This window comes from Carettochelys insculpta, chromosome 2 (assembly GCF_033958435.1).
Source record: "Carettochelys insculpta isolate YL-2023 chromosome 2, ASM3395843v1, whole genome shotgun sequence".
NCBI classification, from domain to species: Eukaryota; Metazoa; Chordata; order Testudines; family Carettochelyidae; genus Carettochelys; species Carettochelys insculpta.
Genome location: NC_134138.1, coordinates 122,080,928 through 122,095,798, shown reverse-complemented (window position 1 = coordinate 122,095,798; position 14,871 = coordinate 122,080,928). Strand labels below are relative to the sequence as shown.

The window sequence follows — 14,871 nt, the reverse complement described above, 5'->3', positions numbered from 1 at the left end:
TATGCAGATGGTAGGATGTCTTTTTCCACTGCATATTAGAACTTGTGTGCCATCAGGAGGAGTTTCTAGAACAAGACCTCGCCCTTTTGTCTTTCCTCTTCTAGGCTGCCATTTCATTCTTCTTTCATGTTTCAATCACACTTCCTAAGTAATGGTCACTGACATGATCACTAACACATTTGATTATTTTGAGGCTTGCAATTTTATTTCTGAGAGTTGTTCCTTCTGAAAGCCATAATAGTTTCACCACAACCATAAATACTTCTCTGCTGCAAGGGATGTTTTTTACTTTTTACTTGCATAATCAAGACTTCTTCCTGAATAGTGTGTTTTGTGAAAGTGACACTAAAGCATCTCCATGCTATCATTTAAACCATACTTAAATTTCAAATTTGTGCGTAAGTTCTGGGCACATGATAAATTTAAACCACAATACTGTTGGAATGGCTTCTATGCTGTTTATTACAAAGAGCACCTGAGATTACTATAGCGAAAGGTTATTGAGAAGAATGTTTTTCTTGCTGCATTTGATTGCATTTCTATATTCAGTTTTCCCTTTCACACAGCAAAAGTTTTTTTTTTAAAAGATCGGAAAATTGATTTTTAAAATGCAAAAACTGTGAGGGAATTTTGGGAGTCCTTTAAAGTATATTTGACTTTTTTTTTAAATTGACTGCTTCAGATTGTTTTAAAATGTTACATCAGATCTACATCTTACACAGTAAAGAATTTGCAAACTCTTGCTTTGTACTTGTAGCAGGTGAAACACCTGTTCGTGACTTAGTCCCTTCCATTCAGATTCTTAATAACTGTATTCCATCAAACAGGGGGTAACTTCCCAGGTGTTTTAGGAGCTCTTTCTAAACGTAATTTCTTAAAAGTGCATATTTATGCCACCACAGTTCAGGCTGACAGGTCAGCAGTACGAAAACAAACAAAAAGTTGTAACAGTTTGACACTTTAAAAATTGAGAGGATGAAAGGGTAGTTTTAAGATGTAATTTGTGTCAGATCAGTCATACAAATGATATATTTTAGTTGAAGAGAGTTAAGTCTTCTCTCTGTAAACAGCATAATGTTAGCAAGCGGTGTGACAAGCACATCTTTCTCTAAGTGTAAATTTTGGAGAGTTCGAAAACAGCTCTTCTTTATTCTTTTGAGATTTTCTCTCTCTTCCACTCTTAATTGGAAGCCCTAATAGTTTTCTTTGAGTGATTGCAGGGAAGAAGGAAAACCTTCTTGGGAAAATTGAAACAACAGTAGATGTTAATACTTCTGCATATAATGCCAGTAAAGTGGAAACCAGAATTTCTATTCTGCAGGAAATTCTAATATTTCTATATTTCTTTTCAGCATCAAGTAGAACACAAAGTTAAAATGCATGTTAAAAAATATTGGGGCAAAGTTCTGAAAAATTGACTCAAGTGGAAAAACCTTTCTGCATATCAGCATTCTTACCTGAACAAAATGCTTTGATATTCCCAATGTGTAACATTTTGTTTCAGTTCTGTTCAGTGGTAAGTTGCATCTCCTTCTGGTGCTGCACTGTCTCATTTGGATCTGTAGTTTGGATGCCACATTCATGCATTCTATCTTACGGATGGGGCTCATCTCCCATCATATATGAATAGTCATATGACTCCCATGAAGCAGCATTACGGCACAGTTTCAGGAGAGACTGTTTCATCAGCATCATTGGTGAGGGAGCTTAATGCATAGAAAAGAATGGAGACCTGATAAATCCAAACTACAGCTCTTATGGGGCAAGGTGGCAGGATTGGAAGATGCAGTTTAATCTTGAACTGACTTTATAAACCAAATGTTTTAGTTCATTTCAACAAACTGAAATATTTTGGTTTGGCATGAACTGAACCAAAGTGAAATATTTTCCTGTTGGGGAAAATCAGACATCAGTAAAATCAAATTTTATATGAAGAACTTAAGTTGTACAGAAACTGTGTTTTTTGTGTTTTAAAAACTTTATTTTTATTGGAAAACTCCCAACTAGGTCTATATCCAACTTTTCTTTATACAAGTCTGTAATAATTTTATTTGCTTTGTCAACTAAGTTGAAACTAGGAGGCTGAAATTAGAAAGTAAACCCTGTAACTGTACATAAAAAGTTGTTTGGCCTTTGATTATTCTTAGTTGTGTCTCATGAGAACATAACAGTTTAAAAATCAAATATGGGAAATTAAGAAGACATTTGAAGACAGTTTATGTTTTTGGAAGGGATGGAAGAAGGAAGTAACCTTTTGATTTCAGTCAATCATGTTTTTCCATGACAGTAATAAACTTTCTGTTTAAAGGTACCACTGCTGTAAATAGCACCAGCAATAAGAAGAAAGAAAAGGAAGAGTATGATGGCGCCTTCAAGCCTGCGAAAGTCTTGAAAGAAGGGAGTGTACTGGATATTCTAAAGAGCCCTGGTGAGAAAATGGATTCTGTTTAAAAAGAACTTGCAGTAAGGCCGGGGGTGGCATGCAGTGTTGCATTGTAGAGAAACTTTAATTAAACCATTAATGTGAGGCTGAGTTTTGCTGGTGTCAGAACAGCCTGACAGTGGCTTTTTGCCATTGCTGCTTTATATTTGATACTAGAGACCTCCTGCACCCGTAGGACCCCCATATATATCCTCTGTTGTACAATAAGATTAGAGAGCTAAAAGTTGCTTCTCAAAAGAGCTAATGTACCTGATTTCATGTTTCTATTTTTCTAGAGTTTACTTCTCAGAAGACACTCACCCCTACAGCCACACAGTCTGTTTCAACAAGCACAGAAGTTTATACACGGCCTGCAATAAGTAATTTTTCTGCAGGTTCATTGGGGTTCAGGGAGACCTCTAAGCAAGCTTCATCATATTGGCACTGTGACACATGTCTCTTACAAAACAAGGCAGCAGACAACAAATGCATAACCTGTCAAGCTGCTAAAGTCCCGACAGTGGATCCTGCTAAACAGACTGGAATGTTGACTCTAAGCAGCACTGTTAAATCAGCTGCTCCTGCAACAGGAACAATGGGCTTTGGAGACAAATTTAAAACAGCAGTAGGGACATGGGATTGTGATACATGTCTAGTCCAGAATAAACCTGAAGCTACAAAATGTGTGGCCTGTGAGACACCAAAGCCTGGAACAGGAGTAAAGCCTGCTCTGACGTTGCCAGTGGTCACAGAAAATACAGTAGCAGTGACTTCCTCTCCTAGCTGCACTGAAACTACAGTCGCATTGGGGTTTGGAGACAAGTTCAAAAAGCCGGAGGGCTCTTGGGACTGTACAGTGTGCCTTGTGTCAAATAAGGCAGAAGACAGTAAATGTGTAGCTTGTCAATGTGAGAGACCAGGTAAGATTAATTTTAACTCTCAGCTCTTGCAAGTTCATTTAAATCTGTTTTTAAGCCCTTGTGTTTAAAAATCATTCATTTTAGTGAAAGCATAGCGTATAGACCACTGAATGTTCTGCCTTTAAAATTGAGGATTAAGATGAATGTGTGTGTTCTAACAGTCTGTCTCTTAAGACTTGTGTGACTAAATATCTGTTTCCTGGTTACCATTTCTCCAAGCTTCTGCTTGTGGGCCCCTGCTTTAGAAGTAGCATCTGCTTCTCCTCCTTGTGTGGAATGAGGTAGTTCTGTTCCAAAGGGACAGATGTAGCCTATGTTCCAACACAAATTAGTGACTTAAAATCCTTTTGCAAGACAAAGCTAAAATTCTTTGTTTTGTTGGTAACTCGTTATCCTATGGCTTTTGTAGTACTGCGTTACAGAGAGGAGAGAGAGAGTACATTGTTTTGAATTCTGGTTCCAAAATTTTTTCAAAAGTTATTTATACGTGTACGAATGTGTGCCCATCAGAGAAGGAAGGTAGGAATTGACTTCTAGTGTATATCCCGGCAGTGTGTGTCCACATTCCTTTTATGCTTAGGTAGCTGTCAGTCCATTAGTGGAATGTCTCTTGACTTTTAGAGGGTAAGGGAGAGCTTCAGCTGGGTGTTCTTTAATATAAACACGTAACTATTTTCCAATAATGAAGAAATAAGAATTTGTGGTACAAGCTGGGGACATATCATTTGGAAAAGACCTAGGTGCATTGATCCATCATGGGATGACTGAGTCACCTATGTGATGTGGTTGTGAAGTTAGACGGGCTTGTAAGTAAGAGGAAAGACATTCTTTAACAGCCTTGCAAGGGGAGTAAAGAGGACATAAAACCCCACTTGTTTCAAACTTGTCTTTTACGAGTTTATGGAGGGGATGGTATGATGAGCTTTCCCACAAAGGCATATGGCCCATTTGCAATTGCCATTAGCAGATACCTCCAGTGGTCAGAGATGGGACATCAGGTAGTTCAGGCTCTGAGTTACTACTAAGAATTCTTTTCCACATGTGTCTGGTGCATGTTGCTCACATGCTATGGGTGTGATTGCCATATATGGGGTCAGGGAGGAACTTTTCCCCGGGATTGGCGGAGACCCTGCCAATTTTCACATTCCTCCATAGAGTGAGGCCCAGGTCACTGGCTGGTCTAAATGGAAGTAAATGGTGGATTCTCCGTAACTTGAAGTCTTTAAAACATGATTTGAGGACTTTAGTAACCCAGCCAGCACCTCTTACAGGAGTGCATCGACAGGACGTTCATGTTCATGACTTGATGTTCAAGTCAAACTAAACAATCCCGATGGCTCCTCCTGATCTCTTGAGTTGGAGAAGCTTTCATTTTTGTAATAGTTGAAGAGAACCACTCTTTTTTTGCAGAAGCCTTGAACTCTGTAAATATGTTTTGCCCCGACTACATCTAGTTTTTGTTTTGTGTATAGTGTATGTGTGTATAAAATCAGATGCAGTCAGGGCCATTATATATGGGAGTAATCATGTGCATAACATTGTAAATAAAAACAAACGTTTTGCTTTTATTTGTAGTGTTAGGCACATGACCGCCATGTGGCTACTTTCAGTAAAGCTGACTAGGAGCTGAATGAAAGGAGGGAGTCTAATTTAAGTATAAGCTAGAATGTAATTTTAGGCATAAAACTAGGAATACCTCCAAGTTGGGATACCTCTGTGGAAATGACATCTACAAAGGGAGCCATTAGCCCACCTATCCCTATAGCCTAATGGATGATCACCACCAGAAAAGCTGCCCCAAGGAAAAGCTAGAAAAAGGGAATTACATGAAGGGGTTGGAAGTGGTAGGGTTGGGTCTTTAACCCACTAAGCCAAGACTCCAAACACCCAGGTTTAGTTTATTTTCTGCCAGCTGTAAAAGCTGGATTCTAGAGTGCTCAGAAATGATGGAAACCCCTTTTTTAATGGATCTAGTTGTGTGTCACATGCTGTTGCCTTTTTAAAGCCTTCCTAAAAAAAAATTCTGACAACTGTAAAATGAGTTAGGACCTAGTTCTCTAACCACTCTGTGCAGTTAAGTGGAGTTTCTTCCAAATATATTTTATATATATGTATATAAAGCTCCAGAAGTCATTGTTTTTGTGGACTTACCGTGTTATTTCAGGGACTTGCTTGTGTGAGGTGGGCCTTTAGATGTGGCTTGTCAGGCATTTGGCTATTGCCGAGAGGAATTTTAGAAATGAAAGACTTTTTGTGTGATCCCCATGATGCAGAGAACTGCATGGTCTCTGGTCCACCTGGGGTGAGAAAGTGGGGAGAGAAGGCAAATAATATCTGATCTTTCTGTATGTTAAGTTGTGGGATGAGGCCTGCATGTCTTCCCAATCTTCCAAATTTGAAGCTCTGAGGAGAGTGAACTTAAGGAGAAAAGTATAAGGTAGGCAGGCAGCTCTTCAATCTGGCTGCTTCAAAGACCCAATTCAACAGCAAATATTTGCTGGGATGAAATTTGTGTTCAGGGGACTCCATATACTAGCTGGATTTGGATTTGTACTTCAGTCTGAGGCTAGAGCCACACTACAGTGGAAGATCAACCAACTCAGGGTCAATCTTCCAGAGTTTTGTGCATGAAATGATGCTTCCAGGGCTCAATGTCAACCCCTGTACTCCTTGCGAGGAATAAGGAAGGTTGAAGGAAGGTCAGCTTTCTGCCGCCTGGATAGACATGGAAGTTGACAGTGGATAAATCTATTTTTAACTACACAACTGGTGTAGCTAAAATTGCATATGGGCAGTTGACTTCTGTGTCGAGTGAAGACATAGCCTGAGTATTTGTTGCAGAAGTCAAACTGCTCGCTGTGGGAGTAGTATCATTTTAACACTTTCCTTTATTTCCTAGGGGATTCCATGCCTGTGACTATCAGCAGCACATCCTCTTTCTCAGCTCCTTCTGGAGGATTTCTGGGATTGGACAAATTCAAGAAACCTGAGGGAAGCTGGGACTGTGAAACATGCTTGGTACAAAACAAAGCAGAGGCCACAAAGTGCATAGCATGTGAGAGTGCAAAAGCAGGCACCAAACCTGAGCTCAAAGGTAATGTTTCATGAAGGAAATAATAATTGAACTCTCTGTTTTGCTTTCAACTGTAGTGTCAGATTTGTGTGAATTGCCACACTTTTGCACAGTGTGTGTGTAAGTTATGTCAGAAAAAAGAAAAAAACTTTCCCAAATTACTAGTTAGGTTTCACCATTTTATGTGTGTATACTTGTGGGGAAAAATATCTTAGTAGGGGAAGTAAGTTCTTGTTCTTAATGAAGTCCATATCACCTAATTTGTTTGGAGTAGATGTAAAAAGCTTAGGTTTAGAGTGAGTTGTAAGTACGGTTCTACAGATCCTAGTTGGGGGTACAGAACCACTCATTTGAGAAGGTCTGTATGCTAAAGTAATTGACAATGTATAAACAGAAGGCATTTCTAGGTGTGGTGTGTTTTTTTTTTTTGTTTTTTGTTTTTTGTTTTTTTTAAAAACAGAGTTTTGCTATAAGTGGCTCTGGAGAGAATCAGGACCAGAATAGCTGTGGTGTTATAAGATCGTGGTTTACGTGCATATGTCTGTTTTAATAACATGTTCTGTTCTTTTCTACAGGTTTTGGTACTGCTGCTGTATCCTCAGATGCTTCTGCACCATCATTTAAATTTGGTATTCAGTCATCCTCCTCTGAGTCATCTCAGACGTTAGGAAGCACAGAAAGTTTTAAATTTGGAGAACAAGGAGGTTTCAAGTTTGGCATTACATCAGAGTCAGGATCTGTAACAAACACCATGAGTGGGGGCTTAAATTCCTCTAAAACTTCAGGGGATTTCAAATTTGGCATCTCTTCCTCAGATTCTAAATCGGAGAGTAAAAAGGACAGTAAGAGTAACAGTTTAAACTTTGGACTTCCCTCGGGTACAAACAATCCATCTACTTTAGCATTTCAGTTTGGGACATCCAATCTTGGACAGCAGGAAAAGAAAGAGGAACCTGTTTTAGGGGGTTTCAGTTTTGGCACAAATTCTGCTGCCTCCATAGCTACATCAGAGAATAAAACAGGAGTGACTGGATTCAGTTTTGGAACTGTGGAGGAAAAGGAAGTTGCAACAAGTCCATTTTTATTTAATAAGTCAGAGGAGAAGAAAGATGAAACTCCTTCAGCAAGGGGAGGCTTCACTTTTGGTGGCATGGAGGGTGCATCTGCCTCACAGTTTGTTTTGGGAAGGACAGAGGAGAAACAGGACTCTGTTACCTCTGCTACTTCATTAGCGTTCAAGAAGACTGTTGACAATGAGGAGCCAAAGGCACAACCCATCTTTTCCTTTGGGAAGTCTGAGCAGACCAAAGAAGAGAGCACAGCAAAACCCACATTCAGTTTCAGCTTAGCAAAACCAGAGGAGAAGGAACCGGAGCAAACAAAACCAGCTTTTACGTTTGGGGCACAAACCAATAGTACAGGTAGTAAAAATCTCTTGTCTTGAACCTAAACTGTCTGGTCAAACTTGCAAAGTAGCAAAACTAAGTCACAGCCAAGAAAACACTTGAGTGATTTGTTAATATGTTAGATGTTTAGAAAAGTTGTTTTTTTTTTTTTTTGTTTTTTTGTTTTTTTTTTTTATTTACTATATGAAGATGAACTTATAATTCTGGGCCTTAGAAGATAACAGAATTGTTACAATTTCCCTGTGGACGTAAGTGGAGTTGAACACCAAATGGGTTGAAACATTGATAAAGTATTTACTGTATGTAAGAATCCTAGTCTACTAGGCCACGGGTGTCCAACTTCTTTTTTTTTGTGTGTTCCTGGGGCCAAACACAAAATAGCCCCAATCTCCCCCCGCCCAGCATTAAACCCCCCTGCAGCCCCAAACCACCCCCTGCCTACCCCACAGGCTTAACCCCTGTCACAATGCCCCCCCCAAAACAAACAAACAAACAAACAAAAATAAAAACAAACCAGAATAAACTTACCCAGGAGCTCAGTGTGATGCCATCCCTTGCTGGCTCCTGGGTTGCTTCTGCCTTGGGGCTGCTGCAGTTAGCTGTTTGGGTCCTGGTGCTGGAGCTGCCAACTCTCAGGCCTGGGGCTGCTGGGATAACTCTGGCCCCTGCAGAGCACTGCTCTCTGGCCCCGAGGTGGTCAGTGGAGCTCTGCTCCCCAGAGTAGTTCCATGGACTGTTACAGAGCCCCATGCCCCACTAGAGCCTGTGGCTGCTGCTAGAGCATGATTCTTTCAGCGTGGCAGGCTACTGTTTGCGAGCTGGAGTGGTGGCAGAGGCAGGAGCTGGGAATGGCTTGGAGCCACCCAGCTGCCATTTAAAAATGTTGCTGCTGCCGAGCTCAGTGGGCTGGGTAAGAAGGCTTCAGGCTGGATTCTGGCCTGTAGGCCAGGTGCTGGGCACCCCTGCAGTTGGCCTTTCCTACCTACAATTAAGTTGTACCTCCTCTTTTTTCCACAGCAGCATAGTTAAAGCAGAAACATAGCATGGACGCAGTTATCCCAGCATAAAGGGGCCTTATACCTCTGTAGCTTATTCCAGTATGAGAGGGGAAATAGGTTATTCTGGTGTAACTGCCAACACGAGAAGTTATGTCAGTATAAGTTTATCAGTTTAAAGAAAATTAGAAATAAATCAGAGCCCTAACAGAAATAATTGTACTGGTATAAAATCTGGTGCTAATATATTATCCTGCATTAGCCCATATAATGGTAAAAATGACCTTTTCAGTAACGTCATTGTATACACGGTTTCATCGCTCTGTTGTTCCAGTTGTGCCCTACTACCTGTCCTGTTTATACGTGATTTTTTTTCCTCTAGAGGATTAGTAGAGCTTTGTCAGTAACTGTGAATAAAAATCTCCACTCCCAAAGAAAGAGGAGGGGGGTGAACCACAGGTGTAAGTAATAGAAGAATGGAAATGTCAGAAGACAAGGTGTGAGACATTTTAAGACTGTTTTTCCTGGGAAAGAGACCAGTGTGTGCATTTCACCTTGGTTTTGCATAGATGAGAAAGAAGCCATGATCTTTAGGTGTTGTCTGTTTGTTGTTGATGTACAGTGCTTGCAATGAAAAATATTGTGCTCTGAGAGCCACATTTTTAAATACTTTATAATTCTTTTTCAGATCAAGGGGCAGCAAAGCCAGCCTTTGGTTTCTTGACTCCTGGTACCTCCAATACAGCCATAACAAGCACTTCAGCTAACAGCAGTAGCGTGTTTGGTGGTAGCACCTCTGCCTCAAATCCTCCATCAGTTGCTGCAGCCTTTTTGTTTGGACAAGCTAGCAACACTGTGAGCAGTTCTGGTTTTGGCAGTGCCTCTGAATCCAATGCCTCTCAGTCATTTGGGTTCACTCAAGAACGCAAACCAGCCACCACATCATCCAGCACAGGTGCACCCGTTGCGTCATTTCTCTTTGGTTCAGGAACTAGCAGTAACAGTACTGCAAACTCTGGTTTCAACTTCGGAGCCACAACCACATCGAGTTCTACAGGTATGTAGAAAATTTAGTGCTGCCAGTTTCACTGTTGTAGGTAAATATGGAACCAACACAATTTTATTTCCATCAGCATTTTACTGTGAGGAGGGTAGCCAGGCTGTGTACAGGGCTATTCATTATTCTTATATTGTACGATGAAGGAGTTTCACAGTGGGTCTGCCTGGTTATGAAACAAATGCCTGGCTCTTAGTACTTCTCATCAGTAAATCTCAAGGACTTTGTCATAGAAATAGAAATTTGATTGTAGCTATGGAATATGCTGTAACAACCAGCTTTTGAAAATCAAGCTGAATTTCCCATTTTTTTTAAACTTGAAGAGATAAAAATATTTTTTTAAGAAGTCTTAGAAAAGTTAAAGCTCTCCTACTAAATCTTCATTAGTCTGGGTCCATTTGTTGCCACAAGATTTTTGCTGTCATCGTACTGTTGTTGGGCCCTTGGTTCTCTATTTGCTTTCTTACAGCTCAGATCAACTTGACAGAACTCAGGTTTTTCAGTGAAAGTGGTCCATTTTTTACCTTCCCACACAACTTTCTGCATGTGAAAATCTCTGAATTTTTTTAAGCACAGAATTCTTTGCTTCTTTTTCTTACGTCAGCCTTTTTCCCTGGTGTTTGCTGCTGCTACTATGACTGGGTCATTTAAGATCAGATTTCTTTTTTCTGAGTTAATCTCCCGCTCATTCAAAGAAATAGAAAATCAGAATGTAAAATTCTAAAATGTGTTCTCTAAATTGGCATAAATTTGCACTGTATCTCCCAGTTCAAGTTAATACTCAAACCACCTGGTGATTTTAATTAAAATGTATTTTATTACTCTGTTAAGCAGAATTTACATTTGGTTGTCTCCAACCCTCATTTGCTCTTTTAGAAGTGGAACTCTTCATGCCAGAAGTCACAGTTCAGAGTTTGAACAAATAAATTCCACATTTTTAAGAAAAAATATTCTAACTCTGAATTAGAGCTTCTTTGCCAGCAAACCAGCTTTTCACTTTGAATGAGTCATACTGAATCTGAAAAAATAAAAAGTTACATGAATTATCTAGTCTATTGCAGAAATACCAAACTGTGCAGTTAAACAAATCTGTTGCTTTCCTGCTGAAAGCCGAAGTGTTGGGGCATCCTAAGTTATAGTGCAGTAAACCAGGCTCTCTTTCTGTTGTGTGATTGCTGCTTGAAGTATCTTTGAAATAGCAACACTTTTACTTGGTGGATGTGCTCCCTGTAGTTATGTCTACAGCGATCCTTCAAACGAAGTTCTTCTGGAAGATCTCTTCCAAAAAAAACTTCGGTTGAAAGAGTGCGTCAACACACAAAAAAGCTGATCGACAAAAATCAATCTGCTCTTTCAATAGCGTACGCATGGCCCCTGTTCTTTCGAAAGAATGGGCCACGGATCGAACAAATCTGGTGCCACGAGAACTGCTCTGTTGGGGGAAAAAAAAGGACCCCGCAGAGTCTACACACATTTTTTCCTAAAGGATCTTTTGGAAAAAGATGCTCTTCCTCATCTGCAAGAGGAGGAGGGTTGCTGGAAGAAGCGCTGTGCTCATCCCATTGAATATCGAAAGATGCTCTGCTGGATTTTTTGAAAGAGCCCCCACTTTTTTGATAAAAACTCGCTAGTGTAGACATAACCTGTTGGTTCACTTAATCCTGTGTGTTAGTTATGTGTTTCTTTGCCACCTTTTATTTCTGCTAACCCAGGGGAGCTAAGACAACTAGGAGAGTGAGCTCGTGTTCTGTCAATCCCCATCCAATGTGCGAAGAACTGTTTTAGTAAATACTAACCCTGGGCGTAATTTGAAGAAAGTCAGAATTGAATGGATTGTCATTGATGGTCTGTTATGGCCTGCAGGACTTACACTACTGCAGATAACGGACGCTGTCCATGGGTGGCGCTGCTGAGGAGTGGGGATGGCGGTGGCGGCCTGTCTGGCATGTGTGCACCACACGACTTCTTGCCCGCCCCGGCACGTTACCTGTGAGCTTTGAGAGCTCGCCCTTGCGCCGGCGGTCCTCACGTCAACCTAGCATATGTGGACCACATGGCGCTGGGCAGGAGGTGCTTGGGCTGGTGTGTGAGTGGCAGCAGCAGGCTCCGTAGCATGAGGTCCTCTTCTTCACCTCAGCAAGCTAGCAGAGGCGTCCCAGGGGCTGCAGCAGGGTCAGGCCCGCACCTGCACTGCTTCACCCAGTCTGCAGCAGTAGCAGCATGGCTTGCACCCACCCCCACCCCCCAGCTGAACAAATCATTGCAGCTCACTGCAGAGGTGAGACACCTGTCACCAGCGGCCATGCTTGGGAGCACATCCCTGTGGGGCAAGCATTCCGCACACCCAGGCCCTGGGAAGCCGGGGCGGGGGGGTTACTGTGGTGTGGGGCCAGAGCTGCTCTCCTCCAGCCTCGTGTGCGTGGAGTGTGTTGGTACCCAGCTGCCAGCAGGGCATCAGAAGCTGCTGCCTGCTGGCAGGCTGGGAGCAGCTGGGGTCTGGAGGAACCACAGCACTGAGAGCTGCAGGAGGTGGAAGGAGCCAGGCCGGCGTTCAGCTCCTCCCCTGGTAATTGGGAGAGGGAGATGGAGGTGCAAGGGGAAGAAGAGGGCAGAGGACAGGAGTGAGTGGGCTGGGAAGGTCAGTGCATCATTATACAGAATAACCATTCGGATATAACAGTCTTCCAGTGTTAACGGACGCCCCTCCCCCCATTCATCTGTTATATCAAGCCTTTACTGGTGAGTCAGCTGTGACTAAGATGGAAAGAACTCCCCTTAATCCAGAGCTCAACTTGAGTTGTGGGTTCATGGTTACTGGGGTGGGGGGGAACCAAACCTTATTTGGCACACTTGTTGTGGAATCATTAAGAGAAATCTGGGGACCCATACCACACCACTCCTAAACAGGAGTAGAGGCACACATCACGTCTGACTGAAAAGTTACTAATACTGAACAAAAGTAAATAAAAGTTTGCAAGCTGCACTGTTTTTGGCTTGATGTGACAGAAACAACTCTCAGCTACTACATGAATAAAATGTCACCATTAGTGTGTAGCTGCTATTAGATAACTGTGGTGTTTGTGTTGAACACTTTTTGTCATCCTAAGTATGAAATGCAATTTACAGGTTTTTAGGCCTGGAATAAAATTCTCTTTTTAAAAAAGTGATACTTTTTAATGCAATGCAGATGTGTCGTTTTCCACTTTACTTCTCATGGTTCATATAATGGTACCAAGTGCACTTTTTTTCTGTGGTTGAATTCATAGTTTTGTGCTATGCACTCCAGTTGTCGTAGGGATTATTTCAGCCACTTCGGATATCTTTTGAGCTTACATGTAGCATTTGGTGGTTAACCTTGAAAGATGAGGCTTTGAAAATGAAAGCTGCCTTGTTTCTCTACAACAGTTAGTTTTGTCTTTGTGAAAAAGCTGGTTGTAATGCTGAAGCTTCTGTTCTGCTTCTTTGCTTTTCTAGGTTCTTCCTCTTCATTTGTGTTTGGCTCTGGATCTTCAGCACCTGTTGCTGGTCCAGCATTTGGTGCCAGCCAGACACCAACATTTGGTCAAAGTCAAGGGGCCAGCCAGCCAAATGCTCCAGCCTTCGGATCATTACCATCAACGACATTATTTTCAGCAGGCTCTCAGTCTGCATCTCCAGCCTTTGGGTCTGTGTCAAGCAGTAATCAGCCTCCTGTCTTTGGACAGCAAGCAAGTCAACAGCCTGGTTTTGGCTCTGGTTCAACACCTAATTCTGGTGAGTGTGAGCACTGCTTGTCAGGTATTTATTTTGGTCTCAAGACACAGATTGTTTATAGAAAGCATTCTTCTGACATGTTCAGTAATAAGGCTACTTGGATTTCTTGTCAACTTATGTTAAACACTACAACCTTTAAAGAATAAAGTAAAAATAAAACAATCTCTCAAATATAGTGATTAACAGAATTATACAGTAATTTGCCTCATTCCTAGGGAGTCAGATGTTAACCCCCACCCCCCCCCATGTGATCAAAACCTTCGCCACAAAAAATTCTTGAGCAAAATTAAGGTTGCAAGCACAGCAGTCGTTTGTGTGTTCGTTCTCTTACAAGGATGCTAGTGTTAGCAAAATAGTATAAAATCAACTTGAAGATTAATGTAGTTGAAGCCTGGATGAGACTCTGCCCTCACAGAAATTCTCTTCTGCCACTGTAGTTTATTATTGTTTTGATTATGGTAACTTAAGTAATATTTTCTCAGAATAGTATAAATTCCCAGCTTCCTTGTCCTTGTGGAAGCTATATTCACTAACTAAAGGTGTATATAGTAATTCTATAGAAATTAAATATCCTCTAGGAAAATAACAAGGTAATACAGTTAGCCATAGCACAGGAACACTTTATTTCCATTCATATGAAATATTTCAGTCAGCCCTCCCTTGATCTGGTGGCATTTCAGAGATCAGAATCTTTCTGATTACCTGGTCTTCACAAATTATTTTATGTTTATATTGTGGTAGTGCTTAACTGCCATCCATGCAAGGGCTCCTTTGCATTAGATGTTATGCAAACACATTTAATATTGTTGAGCCTTCAGTGTGGAGAATTTATAAACTTGTTAGGACAATATAAAATGTGTGCTTAAATATCAAATCCACAACACTCCACTGTAAACTAGGACAGACTTCATTTACAGATAAGCTTGTAGTTAACATTATTGCAGTATCAGAAAATAAGGAAATAGCAGTTTTAAAAAGGCGCCGTCCAGTTCAAATTTATTTATCCCACCCTACCAAAATCCATTTTTTATGTATGTTAACAATACCCTTAAATTTTATCACTCAAATTGAAAAGAAAGTTAGCCTGACGATTTTATTTTTTACATTTCACTAAGTTTGGATGGTGAAAGTACAGTAGTCAGTTGAATTTTTTTAGTGTATTTCACTGATCTTGCAAGCAAAATAATGTTTAAATCCCATAAACTGTTCAGACTGAAAGTTAGGTCCCAGTCCTGCAGTGATATC

General features: G+C 41.0%; 1 protein-coding gene across 3 annotated transcripts in view; it reads left to right on the top strand.

The window, feature by feature from the left end:
• The window catches only part of NUP153 (nucleoporin 153), a 63,273-nt gene that overhangs the window by 45,134 nt on the left and 3,268 nt on the right, over positions 1-14,871 (top strand). For all 3 annotated transcript variants that reach the window (XM_074987655.1, XM_074987656.1, XM_074987654.1), the window contains 6 exons: positions 2,309-2,428; positions 2,719-3,342; positions 6,242-6,436; positions 6,991-7,836; positions 9,505-9,873; positions 13,348-13,626. In XM_074987655.1, the coding sequence (XP_074843756.1) occupies positions 2,309-2,428; positions 2,719-3,342; positions 6,242-6,436; positions 6,991-7,836; positions 9,505-9,873; positions 13,348-13,626 (2,433 nt within the window). The remainder of the gene's footprint in view (positions 1-2,308; positions 2,429-2,718; positions 3,343-6,241; positions 6,437-6,990; positions 7,837-9,504; positions 9,874-13,347; positions 13,627-14,871) is intronic.